This window comes from Staurois parvus, unplaced genomic scaffold (assembly GCF_062004578.1).
Source record: "Staurois parvus isolate SC_StPar_1 unplaced genomic scaffold, SC_StPar_1.0 ptg000217l, whole genome shotgun sequence".
Lineage (NCBI taxonomy): Eukaryota > Metazoa > Chordata > Amphibia > Anura > Ranidae > Staurois > Staurois parvus.
This window is the reverse complement of record NW_028318013.1, coordinates 8,477,270-8,503,137: the sequence shown is the minus strand read 5'-3', so window position 1 is coordinate 8,503,137 and position 25,868 is coordinate 8,477,270. Positions and strand designations below refer to the sequence as shown.

At 39.2% G+C, this 25,868-nt stretch overlaps 1 protein-coding gene across 3 annotated transcripts in view; it reads right to left on the bottom strand.

Moving 5' to 3' along the window:
- The window catches only part of LOC149460930 (myosin-11), a 186,877-nt gene that overhangs the window by 148,492 nt on the left and 12,517 nt on the right, over nucleotides 1-25,868 (bottom strand). For all 3 annotated transcript variants that reach the window (XM_089679082.1, XM_089679084.1, XM_089679085.1), the window contains exon 3: nucleotides 2,719-2,875. In XM_089679082.1, coding sequence (XP_089535208.1) covers nucleotides 2,719-2,875 — 157 coding nt within the window. The remainder of the gene's footprint in view (nucleotides 1-2,718; nucleotides 2,876-25,868) is intronic.

The window sequence follows — 25,868 nt, the reverse complement described above, 5'->3', positions numbered from 1 at the left end:
ATCATGGGACAGTGGTGGTGTTTTTTTTATAGTGACAGGCCTGTAAAGGAGAGAAATTGCAGAAAATAATTCTCTTAACAGTAGTAACAGGCAACGTTTAGGCAAAAAAAGGCAATCCTGACAATACACAGAGTAAAAATAGGAAATCAAATACAATACTCAGGCAACAGTCAATTGTTACAATGGGGAGGACACAAATGGAAACTTGCTATTATGCAAACATAAATATAATAATATAATACAACAGGCAGTTTCTGTAATTTATAGGCAAAAATGGTCAGTCAATATGTAAGCAACAATCATAAAATTGTTACAATATGAAGGCAACAAACAAGCAGTTGGTTTTAGTGATATATGAGCAAAAGATAGCCAATTGTTACAACTGTGCAGTAAACAGACAGCCATCACATAACACAGCTAATACAACATTAAAAAAACAGCACCAAATGGTTGCCTGAATCCAAAATTCCTTATTGCAATCACAAGTGGCAACAAGAAAACAAAAGGCAGTCAGCTAATTTCAGGGTCAAAAATTTGGGATTAAAAAAAAAAGCACTTTAGTTGAAATAGCAGACAAGAAATTATATTCAAGGGTGAGTGCACGTGCATTAGCTGACAAATGATGTAACAATCATTTGGCTGCTGATGCAGGTCCAATTACTGATTAATATCATCTCCTGTCAGAGATTTTTGTTTTGACTTCAATAGGTAATTTTTCTATATTGTTTAAGCTCTGATGAAGTGGATTTTTTTGGCCCCCAAAATGCATTGGCTGCCTTTTTGTTTTGCTGTTGACAATTGTGATAACAAAAAAGGATTCTGGACTCCAGAAATGACTGTTTGGCTATCTTTGTGTCCTATCTACAGGTGAATTTCTTGTTTTGGGTGACTCCCATTCCCTAGGACAGTGTTTCTCAACCTTTTTTCAGTCAAGGCACCCTTTCAAATTATGGACAGTCTTGAGGCACCCCATTCTAAAATGGGGCACTTCTAGACTGTCCATAATTTTGAAAGCGCACCCCATTATAAAATGGGAAAAACTATTCTAATACTTTTATATTACGCAGCAGCATCCACACGTGTAGGACACCCACTGTTAGAAGTAATTTATTCTTCCAAAGCAAATACACTTTCACTCATTGGTACTGACTAGTATTCCTATGTTTCTCTTCTCCCTCAGTTTTTCTCCATCACTCAGCTAATGTGTCCCCAACACTGACGGAGAGGGGCAGAGGAGGGTCAAACTAGGATGCTGTGCAGGGAGTTGACATCCTCATCAACTGATGATTGGTTCTCATTGGTTGGCTAGAAGGCCGTAATGGTGCACAATGAAAATCCCTGGCTTTGTGTAACTAAAAGATAGAATTGTTCCACGCGCTGGCTTGTATATAAATTTTGGGCAATTTTTAGATATTTTGCCAAGACACCCCTGAAGAAATCTCAAGGCACCCCAGGGTGCCTGGGAACCCTGTCCTAGGAAGTCCTCCACTTTGTGGAGGGCTGCTGCATCCAAGCCACTAGATTCATTTAAAGACTCAAAGTAATGGTTTAAAGAACTTAATCCAGTGCCTAACCTATACCACCCCTCAATACCTGGAACATAGCCAGTGAAAACTAATATGGTTGGTGGGAATAATATTCTTTACATTGTGGGTCAGTGGGATAAATTTATTTAATACTGGTGGCTAGTAGGAAAAGAATCCCTCTTACATTAGTGGCTGGCTGATCGCCAGTGTAAATGGTATTCCTCCTCCCACCGACCAACCAACATAAAAGGAGTCAGTGGTGTTAGCAGCACTACTAATTAGTATGCCCTATCATGTCAGACTAGGGCCAGATATGAAAGAAAATTCCCCAGACTCCCCAGTGTGTCTTATTAGCAGGGACCCGAGTCCCCACCATCACTGTTATCAAGGAGACGGCAGAGTAGATCTTTTCACTACTCACTTCCTTTGCGACTCCAACAGGTCATACAATGTAATGAACAAAGCCACAAAGGCTGGATAGCACCCCCAGCCAGCTGGCTTTATCCAGGGTGGGTCTTCCCCTCAGGTACGCCACTGCTGCAGGTACTGCATTTTATTACACATCCAGTCTTTTTGTGAAGAAAAATACTGATTTGTAGAAAATGCTGTTGTGGAAGACTATTCCTTATTTTCACATTTTTTATGTGAATAATCCTTTCTGTATGAGGAGGATAAACCTCTTGTCCTCCATATTTGTAAAGATTACCTTTTCAATCATAATCAGTTGTTATATACAGTAGTTATGTGACGGTTATGTCATTTTATAATGATGAATATTAATAAATATAAAACAGAAAGGAAAGGGTGTGCCTCCTTTTTGATTATTATTCTATGCATATTGTTACTAAAGTGGAACTAAAGAAAAACTTTAAAAAAAAATTACGACTAGTGTTAAAACCACCCCTTATCCAACAGTATGTGAAGGAAAACATTAGCAAATAAACATTGAGAGATTCTATATGTTCCCCACCCTATATAATTTGTCCGTTTCATGGTCTGTATGGTCTTGTCATAGTCTGCAGAATACTGTATTAAACATCTGTAGACACGTAGTGGTCTCTGGAAAGTGTATTTCATTATCAATCATAAACAATGTATTTTCCTTAAGCATTCTTTTGCATGTAAGCTACTCAGCAGCTACTCACCATTATATGTAATAAAGATATCATTAAAAACACATTATTCTGCTTACCTTGTAGCATACTCCTATACGCGGTATCAGCTATTGCATAGATATGAGGAGGCATTTCATGCCTCTTCTTCCCTTTGTACATATCAATGATCTTCTCAGAATAAATTGGAAGGGCTTTGTAGGGGTTCACCACAACACAGAAAAGGCCAGAATATGTCTGTAAAATAGAGATATTTAATTGACTGTGAAAAACTATTAATATTTGAACAAAGTAAACAGTATTTTTCCAACAAATAAAAGCTCATGAACAAAAACACTGGTCAAGTAATCAAACATAGAAAAATATGATCTCATTAGGCTCTATACTCACAGACAATAGACCTTTGATAATCATTAAACAGGTAGTTTGGAGAGGATGAGATGGCAATCAGAGTGGAGTACTAACATTCTCAAAAAACCTAAGCCAGGTCTTCCAACTATTCTTGAAGTTGTTGTTCTATAGCCTACTGTATCCCCAAAATAAGGTCCAGCCCAGGGGGACACTACTCTCAAATAAGAATCAGACAGCTATGGGAAGTGTACTGGAAGCTATGGGACATCTGCTCTATGTCTAAACATATTATTATTATACAGGATTTATATAGCGGCAACAGTTTGCGCAGCACTTTACAAAATGAAGGTAGACATTACAGCTACAATACAATATATATATATATATATATATATATATATATATATATATATATATATACACAGTATATATTGTATACAGTTGCAAGAAAAAGTATGTGAACCCCTTGGGATTACGTGGAGTTTTGCATGAATTAGGCATAAAATGTGCTCTGAACGTCATCTAAGTCACAACAATAGAAGAACACAGTCTGCTGAACATAATACTACACAAACATTAGATGTTGCCATGGTTTCATTGCACATAACATTTAAACATTCACAGTGCAGGGAGGAAAAAGTATGTGAACCTCTGGACTTAATAACTGGTTGACCCTCCTTTGGCAGCAATAACCTCAACCAAACGTTTCCTGTAGTTGCAGATCAGACCTGCACAATGATCTGGAGTAATTTTGGACCACTCCTCTTCACAAAACTGTTTCAGTGTAGCAATATTCTTGGGATATCTGGTGTGAATTGCTCTCTTAAGGTCATGCCACAGCATTTCAATCGGGTTGAGGTCAGGACTCTGACTGGGCCACTCCAGAAGGCGTATTCTGTGCTGTTGCAGCCATTGTTTTGTTGAATTACTTGTATGCTTTGGGTCATTGTCCTGTTGCATCACCCATCCTCTGCGGAGCTTCAGTTGGCGGACAGATGATCATACGTTTTCCTGCAAAATGTCTTGATAAACTCTGGAATTAATTTTCCCATCGATGACAACAATCCGTCCAGGTCCTGAGGCAGCAAAGCAGCCCCAAACCATGATGCTTCCTCCGCCATGTTTTACAGTGGGGATGAGGTTTTGATGTTGGTGTGCTGTGCCTTTTTTTCTCCACACATAGTGTTGTGTGTTCTTCCCAAACAACTCAATCTTGATTTCATCTGTCCACAGTATATTTTGCCAGTAGTGCTGTGGAACATCCAGGTGCTCTTTTGCAAACTTCAAACGTGCTGCAATATTCTTTTTGGACAGCAATGGCTTCTTCCGTGGTGTCCTCCCATGTACTCCATTCTTGTTTAATGTTTTCCTTATTGTAGATGTGTCAACAAAAATGTTAGCATGTGCCAGAGATTTCTGTAGGTCTTTAGCTGACACTCTGGGATTCTTCTTTACCTCATGCAGCATTCTGCGCTGTGCTCTTGCAGTCATTTTTACAGGACGACCACGCCTAGGAGGAGTAGCAACAGTGCTAAACTTTCTCCATTTGTAGACAGTCTGTCTTACCGTGGACACATGAACATCAAGGGTTTTGGAGATACTTTTGTAACCCTTTCCAGCTTCATGCAAGTCAACAATTCTTGATCGTAGGTCTTCTGAGAGCTCTTTTCTGCCAGGCATGGTTTACATCAGACAGTGCTTTTTGAAACCAGTAAACCCAAAACAGGTGCGTGTTTTTTAAGGGCAGGACAGCTGTCAGCAACACATCCATTATCATCACACTGATTGGAGTCAAGGTTGGCTCACTCCTGGCTCCAATTAGCTCTGGGAGAAGTCATTAAGCTAGGGCCTCACATACTTTTTCCTCCCTGCACTGTGAATGTTTACATGTTATGTGCAATTAAACCATGGCAACATCTAATGTTTGTGTAGTATTATGTTCAGCAGACTGTGTTCTTCTATTGTTGTGACTTAGATGACGTTCAGAGCACATTTTATGCCCAATTCATGCAAAACTCCATGTAATCCCAAGGGGTTCACATACTTTTTCTTGCAACTGTATATAGACCTAATTAACATTTGTAGACCTGTTTGTTAGTGTAGCTTACTAAAGCACAAAAAAGTTTCCTAGAATTAAATGAGGTCAGCTTCTTCTGCCACCTCAGTGTTTAATCTGCACGTACTAATGAAACAGACGTAATAAGAAATAGCAAGGTGTTATGCATTAACTAATCCTAACTAGAAAGATATATATATATATGTATATATACATCCTTGTTCTATATATGTGGTATTTGTTCCCATTTTTGGCACCTTGGGAGAAGGCTTCACATAGGAATACAAGGATCTCTATTTGCTTAGCCTTATAAGGAGAACAATGACATACTTGTTTAAAGAGCTGGTATGTATGGTCTGCTTGGTATTTGCAAACAGAACATAAATGGGAATATGTTTGTTACTGACTACACACTGTCTTGACATATGACGCAGGTACTTGCTTTTATTCCCAATATTACAACAGGGCCAGACAAGCTGTGTTATTACAGATGTTGCTGTACTACAGTCCCCATAATGCAACACCACTCCAAGACCAAAACTGACATTTCTAGTCAGGTTGGGTGATCTATTATGTGAAAGGTAATTTGAAAACAATTGTGATGGTTTCATTTGACAAGATGGTTTGATAGTTTATCTTTTTTTCATGTAAATACAGTGTATTGATTAATTGTCTGATCAAAGTTTATATGCATTTTAATTACAGTTGGCAAAAATAAATAGAATTAATTATGGCCATGACTCTAGCCAGGTTCTTGCCATGTACGTGGCTCAGCTGAGATTTTTACACTGGTTAGTAAGAGCTCATGCTGTAAGTAACCTGAAGCTCAAATTGTGTGGCATATGCCATTTTTTTTGCTGGTGATCCAAAAGAGTAGATCTTGACTCCATCATAGGCAGCTTCTTTAATTCCAAGCTCCAGGTAGTACTTGCTAAGGACATTATGAAGAAATATTACCATTCACTTATTGTACTGCCTTTCAGTGAGGAAAGAAGGACAGGTCCATGAGAAAATAATCAATACAGTCACCTCACACATAGTAGCCTATCCAAAATGTTGGTCTCCACTGTACCAATGAAGACCAACTGTATGAATTTACTATTATCTGAAAAAGCCATGTGAAAAAGTCCCATGATGACTTTAAAGAAAAAAACCTTTCTGCGTTTTTCACCAATGCCAGAAGTCAGCAAATAAAAGGGAGTTGGTGCCTGAAAAGAAGTACAATGTAAATGGTATTTCTGAATCTTGGCTTCATTCATTACAATATTGGGCTATTTATAGTGTGAGATTTTAGCTACCCTGAAATTAACCAGAGTAATGGCCCTTCTTTAACAGTAAAAGGGTGGAAATTTATAAACTTATTACAGGACAATTTTACGGTACAGTTTACAGAAGTCCAACCAAGATTATGCTTTCCATTGTACCAGCAACAGGAATGCTACACAGCAAGATGCAAAATACAATTATTCCTTTATTAACCATTTGACCTCTGGAAAGTTTTTACCCTTGCTATGACCAAAGCATGTTTGCTATTCAGCACTTAAACTGGCAATTACTTGGTCATGCAACACTGTACGCAAATAAATAAATAAAAAAATGTAACACAAATAGAGCTTTCTTTTGGTTGTATATAATGACCACTGGATTTTAAATTTTTTTGTCATACAAATGAAAAAATCTAAAACATTTTGAAAAACAAAACAAAACACATTTTTCCAAATATATAATCTTTCTTCATAAATTCAGGCCAAAATGTATTTTATTACATTTCAATGATAAAAACAACCCAAATCAGTGTATATTATTGAGTCTACAGTATGTGAAAGTTATAGTCTACAAACTATGGTATATAAAGTATATTTGTAAATTGACCAATCCTGATGTACTCACGGCCTATCTCCCCATTCTTGAGGCCCTTAAAATGCTAGGGCAGTGAGTTTTTGAAGCTGTAATTTTTAAGTCACATTTTTCTGTAAAATTAAGAAATAACATTTGTTTTTTTTTCACTTTTTGTTTACATACTGTCTGTCACCAGTGCACCAGTGCAGTCATCATATGACTCATGTGGTGATGATCAGGTGACAGTATGTTAAAAAAAACTGTTTAAATTATTTTTTATAAAATTTTTTAAATGTTTTCTTTAAATTTTTTTGCAACCTTTCATCTGAGTAGTTCAGTGTCACCATAGTGGCATAGCTCTGGGGTGGGGGGGTGATCAGGGTTTTTTTTTTTTACACTGTTATTGCTTATAACAGTAATGTTCACTTTTACAAGCAATAGCTGACTATCATGAATCGCTGACTTGCTTGCTTTTTGTTGACATGCTGTGTCAGGTACCACGTGATAGCTGTGAGCCAATCACAGCTTTACAACGCTAAGAAAGCAGTCATGAATGGAAACCATTTATGCCTGTTTCATTTACATTGTAATCATGTGATCACTATGACCATTCATAAAAATCACATGATACCCTGGCCGCTCACAGAGGCCAGGTACTGAGCGCTGTGATCCACTGTGTCCACCAGACACAACGGTCATGGGATTGCACTACTGCAGGCCTCGGGGGTGGGGTGGGCTAGTACACATGTGCCAGGTGGCATACCAGTACATCGCCTGGCCTGGCTGTGCTGCCCGCTAGCAGTATATCTACTGTTAGCAGGCAGAAAGTGGTTAAAATAGTCAGAAGGAAAATGTTCTGTTCTAACATGTTTCACGCTAGGCACAGTGCTTTCTCAAAAGCACTGCCTTTAGCTAAAAACTTGGCAGAATAGAGCCTATTCTTGCTGGCTGTTTTAATAAAGGAAGAATATTTTTTTGCATCTTGGTGTGCACCTTTCCTGTTGCTGGTACTTTTGATTGCTTTGGTGGAGATGAGCCAAGCCTGCACCTGGGATGTGATTGTGAAGTGCTGAGCCTGATCTCGCCTGGAGAAGTATGTAAAATATTTGCCATTAGAAATGATGCTCTGCTGGACCTGTTAATCTCAACCAAAGCAGAGCATATTACTAATGTTCATAAAAACGGAATCTGAGTAGCAGTGACCACGACATAATTTTATTTACTGTTAGCTGTAAACAGCACATACTGGAAAGATAAAAAAAACCCTTCATTTTAAGAGCACAAATTTTCCAAGGCTGAGGGTTGCTCTTCAAGACCTATGCTGGGAATGTATATTGTCATCAAGGTACACAGAACAGAAATGGGAATGTTTCAAATCAGCTATATGCAAGCACAGCATATATTTTCATGGGCAATACATTAAAAAGGCTAAAAATAGAATTTATGTGGTTCAGGTCCAAAGTTACAAAAAGCAGTAAAAAAATAAGAAAAGGGCATTTGAAAATATAAAAATGAAGGGACTCTATCCTCATTTTTAAATTACAAAGCATATAATAAAATGTGTAAAAAGGAAATCAGGGCAGCAAAAATTCAAAAGGAATAGTTTAAGCATGTAGGCTCTTTACGAGAAAACTCAGAGTTGGTGACTCAAAATTAATATGGTCCAGAAACAATTAGATACAATAAAGGTGAATACAGCACCTGGGCCAGATAACTTGCACCCATGTATCCTCAAAGAGTTGTTCAAGTCTACAGACTTGGAAAATTCGGTCTGTACGAGGATAAAAAACTGGCTAAAATACCATATTCAGAGTAGTGATTTATGATTTGTGCTCCAAGGTTCCCAAGGGCCCTTAATTTTTAACCTGTTTACAAATAATATAGACTTTGGGATTTAAAGTACCATTTCTGTGTGTGCAGATGACATCAAGATATTTAGTGGACTAATGCCCTTACAAGATGTCTCTAATTTACAGTATAAACAGGCCTTAATGTACTGTTTGATTGGGCAACTATGAGGCAAATCAATTAATTGTTGATAAATGTAAAGTTATACACTTAGGGCTAAAATGTGCATGCATTCTAGGAGGAGAACAACTGGGGTAGACAAGGGTGGAAAAGGATATGGGTGTTCTGGTAAATCATAAACTTAAACATTATAGCATGTAATGCCGAGCTACATCACAGTGGCCACTGGAAATGCAGTGTTCATATAGCATTACTGGCATTCTAGAGAAGATTTAAAGTGGTATTTAACACAAAATCAAAAATGTAATATTGCAGTTTACCAATAATGTGTTAGCTGCTCTGAGATTTTTAGGTATCTCCAAATAAAACATTTTTACACTCTTTCATCTGATATGGACCTTAGTGTGATGTCCATGTATGAATGATTATCTGCATCTGATCCACATGCAAAGGGAGTTATATTTAAACTCAACACAAATTTGCTAACTACCCCATAACCACCCCTACCAGACTATGTAGCCAAATGGACAACTGATCTAGCCCTGGAATTTTTACCCAAAGATTGGTTGGACATTAGGCAAACAACCCACAAGGTCTCTCAAAATATTGCGGCCCTGGAAACATCTTATAAGATTTTATCAAGATGGTATCTATTGCCACACAGGATAGCAAATTGCATTCTGGGCTACCCGCCTGCCTGTTTCTAGGGATGTGAAGAGCCTATACATACCTACACACATGGTAGACTTGTCCCATAGTGCAGTTCAATTGGGCAGAAATCCTTTCTATTCTGTCTTCGTTATTTGATAAGCAAAATGCACCTGACCCACAGATTGCTCTCTTAAATTTTGCACCCTGTGACCTGACCAAGAATCAGTGTCATCTCCTCTTTGCCATCATGACTGTTGCAAAGCAGACAATAGCTAGAGCTTGGAAGACGTCGACACTTTGAACGAAAAATGAGTCACTCAGGCGATGATACACACCAAGACGGAGGGAACACTTAAGGACAAGGTGAGATGGTATAATAAAATTTGTCAACCTGATAAATACTTACCTCTGGATTTTGAGGCTTCCCTTTTGGAGCCTTAACCAATCCCATGACCTTGTCATCTGTTTGAACCCCTGGGACTGTTGTCAATACAAACCCCGGAATCTATTCCCCTTTCTTCCCTCTCCTTCTTTTCTTCCCTCCTTCCTTTCTACCATTCCTTTCAACTATGTGATATCTATGACATATTCTCCCGACACTTCCTTATTACTCCCAAGGCTATGGCTGGAGTGGACCATTCAATTGTTGTCTGTCTTGCCTTTTTCATCCTTACAGTGTTTAAAAGGTTAAAACAGTGGTATCGCTGTGGGGTGCAGGGGGTGCGGACCGCACCTGGGTGACACCCGCCAGAGTAGTGACACCAACGGTGAGAGAACATACAGCTGTCAGCACAGAATACACAGCACCTTCGCCAGCAATGCTTCCGAATTCCGATCCTGTCTGGAATTATCAAGCTCTCAGGCACTGAATGCCCAGGACAGGCCAATAGGAGACCGCTCTGGGCTGCGCCTACATCCACCATCCGAGCTCTCAGACCGAATCTTCTAATGAGCGGTGGAGGGTGGAGAGGATCTGTCATCCTGTCCATGACATCACCTGTCTGGTGAAAAGGTTACCTGGGTATAGGTACACCCTAATCAGGGGAAAATTGGATGTGGGAGTGGAGAAGTTATCATCTGTTAAATCTTACTCTATTGTAAAAAGATTTTTTGTATACACATACACATGAATGAAGCCCCTTTAGATCTTTGCATTGCAGAGTGTGTATCTGGATCCTGGAATGGCACCATTGAGAAATCATTTCATGTATAGTATTTATAAATGTCCAGTAAGGGCCATTTCACAAGGGAAAGCAGTGCAGAAAAGGCATGTGCTGTGTGTGTTTCCTACACTGCACGCAAATGTGCTGCCTTTGCCAGATACATTCAGGTGCCATCAATTGTTAATGGCACCTCAACACACTGTGGCAGGCTAGCGGGAGGGGGGGGTGACACCATGTATTATCACACCAGGTGACACCAACCCTAGTGGCATCACTGTGTTAAAAGCCATTGCCTGCCAGATCATCTCTGCTAATTCAATGATCATCCACTCAGGAGAGGCTTGTGTTTCAAACTAGACTATTAACAGTGTCTTTTCTGCATTTCTTCCTGTGTGGAGGCTCTTACTACCTTCCTTTATATTACCCAATACAATGGTTTAATATGAAATAAATAAATAAAAGCTGATCATTGTAAGCACCCTTCAGTGGTAAATGGTTTGTTTCAACCCTTCAACTGCTAAGTCTCCAAGACAGCTTGTTCTGCTGAAAAACAACAGACTTACTGGCAGGATTACAAGGTGAAACTAAACGTAAGAACATCAAAAGAAGAAAACTAATGCAGTCATCACATCCAAGAATTGGTAAGGTGCAATATAATAAATATTGGTTTAATACTGCTTTCTTTAGCAAAATTTTACAAAGTATTTGGTAACATATTTTTTCCATTATCTGTTTTTGGATTGTTATATAGTTAGTTGGGTCTAAAAAAGGCATGTCCATCAAGTTCAACCAATAAACAAATGAATTGTATTGTATCCCTTCTTCAAAATTCTGTGATCGAAGGACTCAGAAATACTGAGTTTAGTCCACTTTAAGAAATCTCATGGAAGACATACAAGCTCAGTATTTTCAGATCATATAGTTTTAAATGTTATTTAAAGTATTACTAAAGGCAAACATTTTTTTTAATTTGTCCTGTTTACCATTGTCATTGAAAGTGAAAGTAAAAGAAAAATCCCAAAATTTTGGGTTGTTCCCAGAAAAGTAATAGAGGGGAAATCTTGCAATGGGGATACTACTTCTAGTGACCTGGGGGCCCCAAGGGATTCACCTAATTTGTAGGGGTTTCCTCTCACTTCCTATTTGGTTATGACACAGGAATTGAGGGGAAATCTCTGCAATGGGCCACAGATGGCGAAAGAAAATCTGACGAGTTATAAGCCTTCCTTGCTCTATCCTAAATGAAAAAAAAATTTTTTTGCCTATCTACTGTAATAATATGTGCTTCCCTGTAACATTTTCTTATTAGAAAGCAGTATTTGAAATTAGTATAGCCCCCATTCTTCTCCTCAGAAAACAAACATTATAGATTCAGTGTATCTACTATGCATTCATAGAGACAGGATATTTGTGAGTGGAGCCATAAGCTTAATAATACCAGCAGACACATAGGAACATAATTACGGTGCCCACAAACATGACACATCATGTTATCTTTACTTCTACAGCTTTTCATCTTGTCGGAAAGCAGATAAATCAAAGTTTTTGACATATAATATGATACGTGAAAGACATGCACTTGTTTTCAGGCAATGCATATCCTGAATACAAGGTGTATTGGATTGGCGTAAGGCCAATGTGGTGCCAATATTTAAAAAGGGGTCAAAATCCTTAACAAGTAATTATAGATCTGTTAGTTTAACTTCTATAGTTGGAAAGATACTTCTTTTTATGAGGAGGTGAGCAAAACCTTGGACAGAGGGGTGGCGGTGGACATGGCATACTTGGATTTTGCTAAAGTGTTTGACACAGTTCCCTACACACGGCTGATGTGTAAGGTAAAGTGGTAAAATGCTTGGAAAAATCTGTATCTAAATGGATAGAAAACTGGCTAAAAGATTGTATTCAGAGAGTAGTAGTTAATGATTCATACTCTGAATGTTCTAGGGTTGTCAGTGGTGTACCCCAAGGTTCAGTGTTGGGACCCTTACTTTTTAATATATTTATAAACGATCTAGGGTCTGGGATTAAAAATACCATTTCAGTCTTTGCAGATGACACCAAGCTCTGCAGCGGAATAATGTCCTTACAGCATGTCTCCAACTTAGAAGCCGACCACAATGCACTGTTTAATTGGGCAACTATGTGGCAAATGAGGTTTAATGTTGATAAATGTAAGGTTATGCACTTGAGGTTAAGAATATCCATGCATCATACATACTAGGGGGGTACAACTGGGGGAATCAATGGCGGAGAAGGATCTGGGAGTTCTGGTAGATCACAAACTTAATAATGGCATGCAATGCCAAGCTGCGGTTTCTAAAGCAAGCAAAATCCTCTCTTGTATTAAAAGTGGTATAGACTCCAGGGAGAGAGATATCATTTTACCCCTGTACAAATCATTAGTAACACCTCATCTGGAATATGCAGTTCAACTTTGGGCACCAATTCACAAAAAGAACATTGGTGAACTGAAGAAAGTACAGAGAAGGGCAACCAAACTGATAAGGGGCATGGAGGAGCTCAGCTATGCGGAAAGATTAGAGGAACTGAATGTATTCTCTCTTGAGAAGAAGAAATTAAGGAGGAATATGATCAGCATGTACAAACACATCAGTGGTTCATATAGTGAACACAATGTAGAGTTATTCACCCTGAGGTCAACACAGAGGACAAGGGGGCACTCTTTATGCCTGTAGGAAAAGAAATTTAATCTCCAAACTCGGAATGGTTTCTTCACAGTAAGAGCTGTGAAAATGTTGAATAGACTCCCTCAAGGGTTCTGGCCAGCTCAGTGGATTGCTTTAAAGAAGGCCTGGATTCTTTCCTAGGTACACAGAATATAACTGGATACTAACATTTATAGGTAAAGTTGATCCAGGGAATATCCGATTGCCTCTCAGGGATCAGGAAGGATTTCTTTCCCCTGCAGGAGCAAATTGTATCATTCTTTGCTGGGCTTTTTTTTGCCTTCCTCTGGATCAACTTTGGGTATAGGATTATAACTTTTTTTTTTTAATGGTTAAACTGGATAGGCTTTTGTCTTTTTTCAGCCAGACTAACTATGTAACTATGTGTGGTAACTGCCATGTGTCTCTAACAAATATATAACAAAGTTCCCACACAGAACTTATGGAAGAACTTCAGCCAAAAATTACCAGATAAAACAGAATAGATAATTAAGAGATCAAGCAACAAAATGAGTTTTTGCTGCAATCTTAACTCTAAATTTGAAGATGCCTCCCAATACTTTTTTATGCTGCTAGATTTCCTCAGTCTGATTGCAACCACCATTCAATCTGCTGCCCCTGAGCCCAGTTCATCTCGGACCAGCCCCAGCCTATTACTGAACTATGAGAAGAAAAGCAGCACAGTCATTCTGCTTTCACTTCCTATCAGCAAGCTTCTTGTCAGAACATGAATTGCTTGGCTCCTTATACTGCTTCTTCCTCCTACATTCCACATCTGCTACAAGGAGACTGATAACAAGTACAATGTAGTTACTTACACTGCTTGCATTTAATTAATAAATTTAATGATGTATGAATGACTACACGGCTACTTTAATTTGTGTCACCACTATGTTAGGAACATGGTGCATTCTTAAATTCTTTGCATCAAGAGACCCGCAGATCTAAGTATGTTTGTTTATTCATTGTATACAAAAACTATTATTCAAAGACTATTATTCAAAGAAAAAAGACTAATAAATAAAATTACTTTGAAGATGACCAACATTTTTAAGGAATAACTGAAGGCAAAACATTTTTCTACCTTTAGAACCCCTAGCAGGTTGCATTGCTGCCTGTGGCCCCATCAAGGCAATTCACCCTCTCTATCTGTCCTGTTACCATTGTCATTGAAAGTTAAAGTGAAAGAAAATCCCAAATTTTGGGTTGTCACCAGGACAGGAAAAGAAGGGAAATCTTCCAATGTGGACACTAGTTCTGGAGACCCTGGTGACACTTTGGGGGAATGCCTCTCACTTCCTGTTGTAACTATGGGACAGGAAATGGATCTCTTCAACAGGACACAGAAAAGAAACTGATGGAGGTTTTACCCCCCCCCCCCTCCTTTCTCTATCTAAAATGAAAACAAAAGTTTTGCCTTTAGTTCTGCTTTATCTAAAAACTTTATTTTACATGAAGTGGAGAGGGTGACATCATGTGTGCAACATTAAATTCACATTTACAATTTTTCTACTTGTTTAGTGCCAATAACCTCAAATTAACCAAAAAAAGATTTTGAAACATTGGAACAGCAAGGGAAGAATAACAAGGAAATTGTTGGTGGAATTATTACAAATAAGCAGCTGACTGCTTGTTAATAAGAATTTATTTCTTCCTGAAAAACCCATATCATATGCAGAGTATACCTAAATTATATTTACTAAGATACCTTGACTAGTTATAGTCCCAGATCAAAGTAGACATACCCAGACAGGGAAGTAGATTAAGTCCAGATAATATAATGGGTATTATGATAAAAGTAATAGCTTACAATTTTGCAATCATCACTAGCAAGTATCCAGAACACTTGCTGCAGATTGTTAAACTCATTATACTCAAAGTAAATTCTTGAAAATGTTCCAAGGTGGGAAGGTCTGCCAAACTTTTAGTATGTACAAAGGAGCAAATGTTCATGCTTCAGAAACATGTACCATTTGACTTAGTCTTTGAAATGAGTGAACCCCTACTAATGTCCAAATATAAGAGCACAACACCACTCTCCTTTCTTCAAAATATGTGATGTAGCCATTCCATTCCTATACCCCATCCTTTCTTTTATGTGAATAATATAAAGAAAGGAGCCCATTGAAAGTATAATAGGGGAAACTTGTGAGTTGTCAAAGCACTTCAAATAAATTACTAGTATAAGGCAACGTATTAATATCCTTTTTGGGTTGTTATAATATGCAGACCATGAGGGAGATTTAATAAAACTGGTGTACTCAGAATCTGGCACAGTAGTGCATGGTAGCCAATCAGCTTCTAATCTCAGTTTGTTCAATTATGCTTTGGCAATAAAATCTGGAATCTGATTGGTGTCTATGCAGCGCTGCACCAGATTATGCACTATCCAGTTTTAGTAAATCAACCCCATTAAGTATTGGGGTGAGCTCACAGTAAAAATAAAAAGGCTTCTTTTTTCTACTAGCTAGAGAGTGCCCTGTGAGAGTTTGTCATGTTAGAGACTCCTTGTTAGAGAAAGGTTTTCATGAAAGAAACTTTCTTGTTAGTGACTGCCTTGATTGTGAGGGACTGTCTTGTCAAGGACTCCTTAAAACAGATTGCTCAGTTATGAAGAGATTAACATTTGGGAGCTTACCCTGTTCAAGAAAGAGCCTTTTAAGGAAGTGATCACCATGTATTTATGGCCTACTCCCCTTTCCCATGTTTGTCATGGTATATAACAGACCCTCTACCCAGGCTACCACATATCAAAAGTTCTTGATCCTTCCACCACCAAGCCTCAACCCAAGACAACCATGCGCCTCTTGTTACCCCACCCTAGATCTCTATCTAGTAAAAAGCTTAACATCATATAGGAATTGATGACACTACATGACGGTGATGAACATGGTGATGTACCTCAGTCCTGGTAAGGCAGCAAGGCAACTGAGGGAGCGCTTCAAAAATATGGGGAAAAAGCTTTGCTTGAAGGGGATCTAAAACCAAAAACAAAAATGTAATATATTGCAGCTTATTAGTCCTTAGATGTAATGAATGGGAAGTATATAGGAAGTTACTTATAAAAAGGACACTGGACTTCGGGTGGGATCAACAGGTACATATTTGTAGTTGCCTGAAAAAAAACTAAAGCAGACACCACATCTAAGGACCAGTAAGGTGCAATATATGGCATTTTTATCTGGTTAGATATCTTTTAACAGAAACCTCTTAAATTCAACTGCCATAAAACTCCCTTCATCTAAGCACTCTCTACAGCAGGGGTCTCCAAATTTTTCAGTTTGCAGGTTACATTCGCATTGTATATTTTATATTTTATTCACAGTTTTATAAATCAACAAATCAAGTTTAAATGAATGAATATGCTTAGCTTGCAGTTTTTTTCGTAATCAGCATGATATGATATAGAACAACAGGGAAAGTAAACAAAGCAAAGAAATTCCAAGAACACTTGAGCCTATCATAGTCTGCATTTGCATTAGGGTCCTCATCAGAGCCCCCTTATATCAGAGTTCCCACTAAAGTCCCCTTTACATCAGAGTTCCCCTTACTTCAGAGTCTCCACTAGCCCTAGGTTCACACCTCAGCATTTTCCACAGTGTTTTGCAGAACTACTACAGTCCATGTAACATGATTTCCTATGGGACACGTTCACATCTCTGCGTTTTCACCTGGCGCGGTTTTTGGTAAGGGTCAAGGACTTTTTTTAACGCAAAAAGTTAGGTTTTTGGTTCTATAGACCAGTGTTTTTCAACCTTTTTTGTGCAAAGGCACACTTTTTTCATGAAAAAAATCACGAGGCACACCACCATTAGAAAATGTTAAAAAAATTTACCTCTGTGCCTATATTGACTATATATAAAGTAATTCTCTTGAATAGGAATCAAACACAAAGAAATTATTTTATAATTACTTTATTATGAAATAATAAAGTATTTTATAATTGGACCCGGGGGCCGGACCAAGAGTAGATGAATGATGTGTATGTGTCATCCATAGTAAGTATAGTAATATTCCCCCATAGTAAGCATAGTAATTAATCCCCCATATAGTAATTCATCCTCCATATAGTAATTCATCCCCCATAGTAATTCATCCCTCATATAGTATTTCATCCCCCCATATAGTATTTCATCCCCCCATATAGTATTTCATCCCCCCATATAGTATTTCATCCCTCATATAGTAATTCATCCCTCATATAGTATTTCATCCCTCATATAGTATTTCATCCCTCATATAGTATTTCATCCCCCATATAGTATTTCATCCCCCCATATAGTATTTCATCCCCTCATATAGTATTTCATCCCTCATATAGTATTTCATCCCCCCATATAGTATTTCATCCCTCATACAGTAATTCATCCCTCATATAGTAATTCATCCCCCATATAGTATTTCATCCCTCATATAGTATTTCATCCCCCCATATAGTATTTCATCCCTCATATAGTAATTCATCCCCCCATATAGTATTTCATCCCCCCATATAGTATTTCATCCCCCCATATAGTATTTCATCCCTCATATAGTAATTCATCCCTGATATAGTAATTCATCCCCCATATAGTATTTCATCCCCCCATATAGTATTTCATCCCTCATAAAGTAATTCATCCCTCATATAGTATTTCATCCCCCACAGTACTATTCCCCCCCCCCCCTTCTAGTAAGCCAAGTCCCCCGTGTCAATTCACTTACCTTTTGCGTTCCTCTCGCTGTCTTCCCGCGCCGTTCGGGTCTTCAGGGCGGACTGTGAGAGGAGCCTAGCTCCCCTCCCCTCACGTTCGGCACGCTGCCCCGCCTACACACATCCTGACAGCCACATCCGCAAGCCGGATTAAAAGGTCCGCGCGGACTTTTGGGGCTGCCAACCGAGAGGAGGCAGGGGAGCGGCCGACCGAGAGGAGGGAGGGGAGCAGGCGCCCGGCACACAGAAGAGCCGCATTAGACTGGGTAAAGAGCCGCATGTGGCTCGCGAGCCGCGGCTTGCCGACCACTGAATCATTAGATTCTAATGATTGGTCTATTTGTGAGCCGAAGCCACATGTTACAGATGAAATTGGAATTTTTCCCACGGCACACCAGAGAATATCTCACGGCACACTAGTGTGCCGCGGCACAGTGGTTGAAAAACGCTGCTATAGACTTCAATGGAAATGCTGCAGAAAAGCATGTAGTGCATTTTGCTGCGTTTTTGCCGTATTTTTGGTGCGTTTTGTGTTTTGCATTTTAAATCTGCCTAGTAACAAGACGCATAAAAAAACGCAGGCGCGAAAACATAACACAAAACGCACTGCAGGAAGGGGTCAAATGCAAACTGCATAGGTGTGAACCTAGCCTTACATGAAAGTCCTCATCAGAGTCCCTGCTTACATCATGGTCTCCATCAGAGTCCCCTGTTATATAAGAAGACCAGATTAAATCTTGCAGCAGGTCAGATTTGGCCCACAGGCCCTAGTTTGGGGATCGCTCCTCTACAATATATGTTTTGGCTAATGTGTATTTTCTTGGTTTTAAGCTAGTATTGATTTTCCATGTACTAAACTCAATAAATGAAATGTAACTGTATATGGCTTAACCACTTGCCCTCCGGAAGATTTACCCCCCTTCCTGAACAAGCCATTTTTTTTAACTTAAAATTACGCAGTCATGCAACACTGTACCCAAATAAAATGTATGCCATTTTTTTCCCACAAATAGAGCTTTCTTTTGGTAGTATTTAATCACCACTGCGTTTTTTATTTTTTGTGCTATAAACAAAAGAAGACAGACAATAAAAAAAAATATTAATTTCTTCTATAAAACATATCCAGTAAAAAAAATTTTAAAAATCTAATTTCTTCATAAATTTAGGCCAATATGTATTCTGCTACATATTTTTAGTTACAAAAATCCCAATAAACCTATATTGATTGGTTTGCACAAAAGTTATAGCCTCTAAGCCTTTGGTATATAGACTGGAATTTTTATTTATTTATTCATTCATTCATTTATTTATTTTTATACTAGTAATGGTGGTGATCAGGATAAGATATCAGGACTACAATATTGCGGCGGACATCCGGACAATAACTAACACTTTGTGGGAACCAGTGACACTAATACAGTAATCATATGCACTGACACTGTACTAATGACACTGTTTAGGAAGGGGTTAAACATCTAGGGATATCAAAGGATTAACTGTGTGCCTAGCTAGTGTTTTAGTGTAAACTGTGTGCGGCTTTTACTAAGGGAAGTGATGGATCTTATTCCCTGCTTTGCAGGGACACAAGATTCATCACTTCCCCCCTGTCAGAATGGAGCTCTGCCTTGTTTATATTTATTTTATTTATTTCAGGTACTTATATAGCGCTGTCAATTTACGCAGCGCTTTACACATATATATTGTACATTCACATCAGTCCCTAACCCTCAAGGGGTGTACAATCTAAGGTCCCTAACTTACATACATACACAATTATATAGGCAGAGCTCTGTTCTGTGTCTCTGCCCGACGATCAGCGGGTGGCGGCAGCCATCCACTGCCTGGCGCCCACAGATCGGTGTCTGCTGCGAGTATTCATAGCCGAAGCGGCTCGCCGATTGCACATGTGCGTGCCCCCTAGGCGGAATTGTGGAATCACATATACTGTATTTATGTGATTTTGCACAGGAGTGCTGCCCTGTAGCAGTATATCTGCTATAGGGCATTCCTTAGGTGGATAAAGTATAACTAAAGGCAAAACTTTTTTTTTTAGGTTTGGACAGTGTAGATGGATTAGAACACCTGGGTTTTTATTGCTTTCTGTGTCCCCATTAGTGAGATTCACCTTCTCTATTTGTCCTGTTTAAGATTATTATCAAAGTGAAAGTAAAAGAAACCCCACAGGTAAATCTCTCCACTGGGACACAGATGGCAAAATATAAACTAACAGGGGTTATAACCCTCCCTTACTCTATTAAAAAAGAAAGTTTTGCCTATAGTCCTACTTTAGTAGTTTAGTAGTAAACTGCAGCTTGAAGAAAAAAAAAACTTTCCTCTTGCAAGGCAATGTTATAATGTGCTAGCATTCTAGCACATTATGAAGGACTTACCTTAAAATGAAGCACTCCAGCAGAGCACTGTCCCCCCCAAGAGACTTCCATCTTCACATGGTCTTCCTTCTGGGTTCATGATCTCCGGCCGTCTGATTGGCCAAGCCGCGAAGATGTCGCTTCCACGCATGCGAGCGGGACTCTCAGGCCACGGCACAGTGCTCTGAATGAACAGTACAGGTATGCCGGTCCTTCAGAGCGCAAGAGGGAAAGAGTGAACATCTCCTAAACAGTGCACGCTTAGGAGATATTCATTTTACCTACAGGTAAGCTTTATCATAAGCTTACCTGTAGGTAAAAGATACAAAAGTGGGTTTACTTCCACTTTAAGGATAAACTGTAACTGTATACACCATAAGGACACTAATTGGCCCACCACTCTCCAGCATCAAGCTAAGATGATCTATGATTGTGAATTATAAGTTCTACTTTTCTTTTAGCATTTAATCATAGGCATATGATAGCATGACTGCTAAAGGATTTCAAAGAAATCATTTACTGTCAACAAAGCAGACCAGACCACCAACATGAAAGACATATGCATAAACAATGCTGTAAATGTGGATGTCGCTGGCCCTGACTTGTTCTTACTTGTGTTTGATGGAGCAAATATTTGTGTGATTAGTAAAAATGTTTATAAAAAATGTAGGCCTCATGATAACTGCCACAGCTGTCACTGCACAAGGATTCAAACACAAAAAAAAATGTAGAGAAATCACTAAATTAGAAAATGATTCTATATCAAAAGTGATTTTTTTTAATAGGTTCCTAATTATTTTATTTTAGTTTTATGCAAATTGGTCCCTATTGGTTACTGTGCTTTGAACAATGATCACATTTTTACACTTCGTTATTAATAAACTAGACTAGATGATATTCATTAAATAATCTGAGGGCAGAATTGTCTACATTGCTTATAGCACCCATATTTTCACATTCCTTCTGCTCGTGCAATATTGACAACATACTTCAGAATAATATTATGTTCAAGCTTGCAACAAAAGCTAGTATGTGATATAAAGTTCTGTCTTTTACATGCCTCTCTAAATGAGATGCACATTAACTGTACAACCTTTACTTAACCCATCCTCCATTACCCTGACATATAGCACTCCCCCATGCTCTGGCAATAGACTCTCCCTTGGTGGCCTTACGTCCAATGCAGGGATATAGATCCTTCTTTCTTGATGATGTCAGAACCTTAGACCACTGAAGCATAGGAGAGAAGATGCTGTGGGAACCAGTCTAACAGCAAAGGGGAACGGAGGGGACAGGTAAATAAATCTACTTTTTCAATGCTTCCTGGGCAAGCAGTCCCCATTGCAAAAGGAACCTTTTCCCGTTTCCTGGAGTTTAGCTTTATATATATTCCTCACTAGCCACAAAGGATATAAACACACTTTGTGTGCACCAAATGTCTTTGTAAAACCAGATTATATCCAGTTAAATTAGTAGCAAGATTGTCACTGTGCTGTACATAACCTGTGAAAAGCAGCACTGTATGAGGGATTCAGCAGGCCCACCTACTACGCCTACCTGCAAAAAACTACAGGATGGGTGGATACAAGACCAGTCACCCTGCACAATGATAGAGCAACAGTGAACGGTCTTTATTACAGGAAGTTGCTGCACAGAGGCAAATTTTCATGTTAGAGTAATGCAGGCCATAGACGGGTCGAAAATCGGCCGATTTTTTGACCGAAAAAAAATCGGCCAATTTTTGCACTGTTAGTGGGTTAATTGGTTGTCCGTTTTCGGGGTTTTGGCACATTTTTTTTATCGGTAAAGTTAGAAAATTTGCAGCCGATTTTCACGATCGGCCGATTTTCCTGCCAATGATGGGCAAATCGGCTGATCGTTTTACCGATAAGAAAATCTGCGCATGAGCCATGACCTGCAAGAAGTAGAAAAAGAAGAAGGAGAAGACAAAGAAGCAGAAAAAGAAGAAGGAGAAGACAAAGAAGAAGAAGAAAAAGAAGAAGAAAAAGAAGAAGAAGAAAAAAAGAAGAAGAAGAATTCCAGTCCGCTATTATATTTTATATGAAAAGTCTTGCGGTTGCAACAATGTATCTATTTGTATCCAAATAAAACCATCTGTATCCAAAATGGATACAAATGGATACATTGTTGCAACCGCAAGACTTTTTCATGTAAAATATAATAGCAGAGCTCTCTGCAAGGGACAGAAGTAAAAATGCTGACCGTAGACAGGATGCAAATCAGCTGATTTTTTTTACCGTTGGTGGTAACGTCAGCCGATTGAACGATCGATTTTTCATTTTTTTAAAAAAACGGCAGATTTTCAACCCGTCTATAGCCTGCATTAGGCACAGATCTGGACAAAAAATGTACCCAGTACAGATGCCTCTTGTATTTAGACAGTATTTACTTATCCTGGAGTTCAGCTTTAATACTGTTTTCTATACAGAATAACAATGCTCTCCATTGTAATAGGAAGCAGCTGGTACAGCATAACCTAAAGCAGTATTAAAACCCAAAAACAAAAATGTAATATATTTTAGCTTACTGATCATTGGATGTGGTGGCTGCATTAGTTTTCATTTGTAGGCTTTTTCCCCTAAGTTTTCACCTGCTGATCTGTCAAATAACACACCTCCTATATGAGGGTGCCTACACTCAGGATGAAGAAGTAACAGAGACACCTTTTGACAGAAGCATTGTTAATCTGGGGGGAGGAGAGGGGAGTGGTACATAAACTAGCAGATTTAAATAGACTAACAAATAGAAGTTAAGCGCCAGTTAACACTTTTTAAGCAGTTACAACAAATTGTTTTTTTCCTTTTGGGATAATGGCTTAACATAAACAAAAGCTGATCATTGTAAGCACCGTTCATTGTTAAATGGTTTTTCTCAACCTTCTAACTGCTACATCTGCAGGGCAGCTTGTTATATTGAAAAACAACAGACTTACTGGTAGGATCACCAAGTAAAAAGAAAAATACAAAATAAAACAATACAGCCATTGCATCTAAGGATGGGTAAGCTGCAATTTATTAACCACTTGGAAACTGTGCTATAGCCGAATGACAGCTACAGCGCTTTTGTCCAGCTCTGGGAGGGCGTCATATGAGGTCCTCCCCAGAACACACCCTCCCACACACCCCCAGTGGCGTGCAGTTGCCTATCTTCGTGATCAGCTGTGTCCTAAGGCAGCGTTTTTCAACCACTGTGCCGCGGCACACTAGTGTGCCGTGAGATATTGTCTGGTGTGCCGTGGGAAAAATTCCAATTTCATCTGTAACATGTGGCTTCGGCTCACAAATAGACCAATCATTAGAATCTAATGATTCAGTGGTCGGCAAGCCGCGGCTCGCGAGCCACATGCGGCTCTTTACCCAGTCTAATGCGGCTCTTCTGTGTGCCGGGCGCCTGCTCCCCTCCCTCCTCTCGGTCGGCCGCTCCCCTGCCTCCTCTCGGTTGGCAGCCCCAAAAGTCCGCGCGGACCTTTTAATCCGGCTTGCGGATGTGGCTGTCAGGATGTGTGTAGGCGGGGCAGCGTGCCGAACGTGAGGGGAGGGGAGCTAGGCTCCTCTCACAGTCCGCCCTGAAGACCCGAACGGCGCGGGAAGACAGCGAGAGGAACGCAAAAGGTAAGTGAATTGACACGGGGGACTTGGCTTACTAGAAGGGGGGGGGGGGAATAGTACTGTGGGGGATGAAATACTATATGAGGGATGAATTACTTTATGAGGGATGAAATACTATATGGGGGGATGAAATACTATATGGGGGATGAATTACTATATCAGGGATGAATTACTATATGAGGGATGAAATACTATATGGGGGGATGAAATACTATATGGGGGGATGAAATACTATATGGGGGGATGAATTACTATATGAGGGATGAAATACTATATGGGGGGATGAAATACTATATGAGGGATGAAATACTATATGGGGGATGAATTACTATATGAGGGATGAATTACTGTATGAGGGATGAAATACTATATGGGGGGATGAAATACTATATGAGGGATGAAATACTATATGAGGGGATGAAATACTATATGGGGGGATGAAATACTATATGGGGGATGAAATACTATATGAGGGATGAAATACTATATGAGGGATGAAATACTATATGAGGGATGAATTACTATATGAGGGATGAAATACTATATGGGGGGATGAAATACTATATGGGGGGATGAAATACTATATGGGGGGATGAAATACTATATGAGGGATGAATTACTATATGGAGGATGAATTACTATATGGGGGATTAATTACTATGCTTACTATGGGGGAATATTACTATACTTACTATGGATGACACATACACATCATTCATCTACTCTTGGTCCGGCCCCCGGGTCCAATTATAAAATACTTTATTATTTCATAATAAAGTAATTATAAAATAATTTCTTTGTGTTTGATTCCTATTCAAGAGAATTACTTTATATATAGTCAATATAGGCACAGAGGTAAATTTTTTTAACATTTTCTAATGGTGGTGTGCCTCGTGATTTTTTTCATGAAAAAAGTGTGCCTTTGCACAAAAAAGGTTGAAAAACACTGTCCTAAGGACACAGCTGATCACGTGATGTGGTAAAAGGCCAATCACAGCGGTCTTTTACCACATGATCAGCTGTGTTCAATGACACAGCAGATCAAAATGTAAATACAGTTGCAGGTTATCGGCAGCACTGCCGATAACTGACAATGGTCAGACAACAGATCAGCAATGATCATCAGGGCACTGATGATCAGTGTCCTGATGATCAGGACACTGATGATCAGTGTCTTGATGATTAGTGCCTCCCAGAAGTGCCACTCAGCAGTGCCCATCAGTGCCCAGCAGTGCCACCCTATCAGTGCTCAACCGTGCCCCCCCCATCAGTGCCACCCATCAGTGCTGCCCAGCAGTGCCGCCAGTCAGTGTCACCCATCAGTGCCATCTATCAGTGCCACCTGTCAGTGCCCATCATTGCTGCATATCAATGCAGCAGCATCAGTGCTGCCTAATCAGTGCCACCACATCAGTGCAACCTATCAGTGCCCATCAGTGCTGCCTATCCGTGCCACTTCATCAGTCCCCATCAGTGCTGCCTATCAGTGCCCATCAGTACTGCTTATCAGTGCAGCCTCATTAACGCACATCAGTGAAGGAGAAAAATTACCTGTTTGCAATATTTTATAATGAAAACAAAGAAAAACTTTTTTTTTTTAATTTTTTACTTTTTTTTTGTTTATAGTGCAAAAAAATAAAACACCCAGTGGCAATTAAATACCACCAAAAGAAAGCTCTATTTGTGTGAAATAATGATAAACATTTAATATGGGTACAATGTTGCATGACCACGCAATTGTCATTTAAAGTGCGACAGTGCTGAAAGTTGCAAATTGGCATGGGCACAGAGGGTGTCTAAGTGCCTGGTAGGCAAGTGGTT